Source organism: Ursus arctos, unplaced genomic scaffold (genome assembly GCF_023065955.2).
Source record: "Ursus arctos isolate Adak ecotype North America unplaced genomic scaffold, UrsArc2.0 scaffold_15, whole genome shotgun sequence".
NCBI classification, from domain to species: Eukaryota; Metazoa; Chordata; class Mammalia; order Carnivora; family Ursidae; genus Ursus; species Ursus arctos.
The window spans coordinates 55,110,113-55,113,528 of record NW_026622819.1 but is presented as its reverse complement, the minus strand read 5'-3'; the positions used below and the strand labels follow the sequence as shown (position 1 = coordinate 55,113,528).

The 3,416-nt window shown below is 42.4% G+C and overlaps 1 protein-coding gene and 1 long non-coding RNA gene across 12 annotated transcripts in view; one reads left to right on the top strand and one right to left on the bottom strand.

Moving 5' to 3' along the window:
• The window catches only part of TENM2 (teneurin transmembrane protein 2), a 523,183-nt gene extending 521,832 nt beyond the window's left edge, over positions 1–1,351 (bottom strand). For 6 of the 10 annotated variants that reach the window (XM_044388560.3, XM_044388561.3, XM_044388562.3 and 3 more), the window contains exon 1: positions 1,235–1,313. In XM_044388560.3, the coding sequence (XP_044244495.2) occupies positions 1,235–1,298 (64 nt within the window). In that variant the 5' untranslated portion in view covers positions 1,299–1,313. Of the gene's footprint in view, positions 1–1,234 lie in introns of all 10 variants that reach the window. The other 4 variants (XM_044388563.3, XM_048224309.2, XM_048224310.2 and 1 more) reach the window with 1 other exon arrangement.
• Positions 1–3,416, top strand: part of LOC123001700 (uncharacterized) — a 97,564-nt gene that overhangs the window by 70,557 nt on the left and 23,591 nt on the right. The gene's annotated exons all lie outside the window — the stretch shown is intronic.

Below are 3,416 nucleotides of genomic sequence, written 5' to 3'. Positions count from 1 at the left end.
GTGAGCTGAGAATTATTTTTCTCTTTTTAAATAGCTGGGGGGGAAATCAGTAAGAATACTATTTAATGACATGTAAAAATTAAGTGAAACTCCAATCTCAGCGCCCAGGCAGACAGGCTTAGTTGGTGGCACAGCTATTACTTCTTGTGCTGTATCGTTATTGTCGACATCTGGTTTCTTGTTAAAATGGCTGAACTGAGTAATTCCAGAGACTGCATGACCTGCAAAGCTTAAAATACTTACTATCTCTCTCTCTCTTTTTAATTTGGCTTTTTAAAATAAATGTTTGTCCCCTCCTATGTGATCCACCTCAGGGGCTGTCCCTAAAATCACCGTGTACCACCTGTGGTATATATAGCACTCACGCTGGAAAATCCTGCTGAGTCAACAACGCTGAAGACTGGGGTTTTGAGGGCACCTGCGTGGCTCAGTTCGTTAAGCGTCCGCCCTCGGCTCATTATCCCAGAGTCCTGGGATTGAGCCCTCCGTTGGGCTCCCTACTCAGCAGGGAGTCTGCTTCTTTCTCTGCCCCTCCCCCCGCTCGTTCTCTCTCGCTCTCTCTCACGCACCAAAATAAATAAAATCTTAAAAAAAAAAAAAAAAAGACCGGAGTTTTGCGTCCCACAAAAAAGTAATAAAGTTCCAGAGATGTGTGTATCCCTTTGGGAAACGACAACATCAAAAGCAAGAGTACATGAGTATTGTATAATAATATACAGGATATATCCAAATTTCTGGCTCTTTGATGCAGCCTAACTAGAAAAATCAATAGGAGTTTGGTGGCTGTTTGCTGTTCTTTTGTGTAAGAACGGGCTAATCATCTACTTGTGATGCCCCTGATGTTTTTTTTTTTCTCCATGTAAACATTAAAATCCATTCTGACGAACACAGTGATCACCTGGTCCCTTCTCCGTGAACTTCCAAGCTTAGTTCACTTGGTGCACTTACCAAAACTCATGAGAGCTATTCATGTACCCCTAGAAATTTTAAAAAACGACCGATTCTCCAAAGTATGGGCAACAAACAAAATGGCAAGCCAGCTCCATCTGCACCAACAAGACCACCACCGCTAGGCTCACTTACAGCACAACGGACGAAGGCAGCAAAGCAACGACAGAGCAAATAACGCATCACGACAGCTTCTCCCATGAAAACAAGACTGTGTTAATAGTTATGTAAAAGCAGTCAGGAGCATGACCCTCAAAGTTAGGCAGAGAAAATAAAACTGAGTCACCTTTAGACTTGTGTAAAGGGATACTCCTCTCTCGAACAGAGGTTCTGGATCCAGAGGGCGTCATGCAAGAGAAGCACCGCCTTTTACAGCTTTTAAAAGCCTGAGTCCCAGGCCACGCCCTCAACCAATTAACCAGCACCAGGGTTTTGTAAAGATGTTCAGGTGATGCCAATGGCAGCCACAGCTGAGAACCGTTGCTCACTAACTATCCTACTGTGGGCCCCGCGGCCTGCATGATGTCAACTGGGCTCATCTGGGATGAGAAATCGAATTGATCAAGTGCAGAGGGGGTGGAAGGAACAAAGGGAACTTTAGGAAGATAATCGATTTAGAAGGCTGATGGTTTGGTAGATCTCTGATAATACTAAAATTTTAACTTGAGGTTTACAGTGCCTGTCTAAAAATCTTCAGTTAATGGGATGTAAAAAGTTCATTCAGCTAATTAGTCTGTTCTGTTTCCATGACTTAAGTTATTTTTAAAAGTTAAAAGGAATGATTATGCCGGGTTCCTTGAATTCCTCCCGAAGCTAAATCTTCGGGGAACAGGAACCCGGAGTAAAGGATATTCCCTTAAGTGACTAGCTGTCACAAATGGTGATGATAACACTGCTACCACATTCTGTAATGCTAGTCAGTACACTCCGAGATATAAATCAAACTAAAGGCATTGGAGTCTATCTGCATATTGGTTTTGCTGCTGAGTACGGAATCATTTGAGCTATATTTCTTCCACCATCAACCTCAGATCCCTTCACCCTGACTTGTGCTTAATAACCCTTGCATTAATCAACATTAGTTTTGCCTAGAAGTTTCTTAGGAGGCAGATGACAGTTAGGGGGAGGAGCATCAGTTTTTGGCATGTGACAGTTACCCAGTCCTCCAGCAACAATCCCTCAGTTTACCCATTGAGACTATTCCTTAGGAGATTAATTTTTGAAGTCATCTGAATCAAGCTCAACTTTTGCTTCTGGGAACCCAATCTGTATTTCAGGAAAATTATGTATTTAAAAATTCATTTATTAAAATCCTAACTAAATAGTGCAAATGTCAAATGAAACTTGGCATAGGGATTTTTTTTAACATTAAAGTCTCATTATTCTCACTTTTTCCACACCCAATCAAAGACCTTTGGCTGATCCCCCTCTTGACCTGTGGGGACAAGATTTCTCAGACTTTGGAGACTTGGTAGGGCAATTTCTGGCAATGGAATGATATGAATTAATCTTCCCAGAGGTTACGATATTTGCAGTTATTGAGCACCATATACACAAAATGTGTCCTGTCCTGACAGCTCATTACAGACCCATGAGTTAGACAATATTATCCCTAATTACAGCTGAAAGAGCTGAGCCTCACAAAGGCTACGGAAAATGTCCTACATCCTAGTTTAATCAGTAGTCGTTTTGTGATTCAGACCACGGCTGTCTCCCTCTCAAGCCTGGGCTCTCAGTCTCTATACTGCCAACTGCATACATTCAGGGCAACCAAGGAGCCCTTCAGGGGACTGATGGAAGATCTCGCAATGGCCTCATTCCCAGCACACGTGGGTATGCCACACTACAGTCTATCTGCCACAATACAGAGGTGTATCGGTGCCATTTTAGAAGAAAGCCCAAGGCCATTTGGGCAAACTCTCAGCAATTCACCATTTTTTTCTGTTAACCTAACTGATCTTTTTCTTGAGGAGGAGGCACCTGACTGGATAGCTGGTCTTCCTACCTTATTGCAAACCGGTTATGAATTAATACAATTGTTTCTCCTGGAAATACATACACCAACTGGATCAGGCTTTGAGGTATATATTTTAAAAATCACGGATACATAATCAATTGCTTGCAACTCAGGAAATGTGGCTTAGGTGATGCTGACAATGAAGTTCTGCCTTCGGTAATAGTCCCTATGGGAGTAACTCTCATGTATCGGTCCAGGCACTGGCTGTGTCCAGTCACCGAGATGCTAGTTAAAAATACAGATTCCTAAGCTTCACCTGAGACAAACTGAATCAGACTATCCAGGGGTGATGATCTGGAAACCGTGTTTCCCACAAAGCCCCAGGTGATGGTAGTGTGTAGCCAAAATTAGGAACTAATTCACTAAGTAAGAGCGAATGGGGACAATTGCCTCGAACCAATCCATTTGACTTTTCAATAAATACTTATTGACCTAATACTATGTGCCAAGC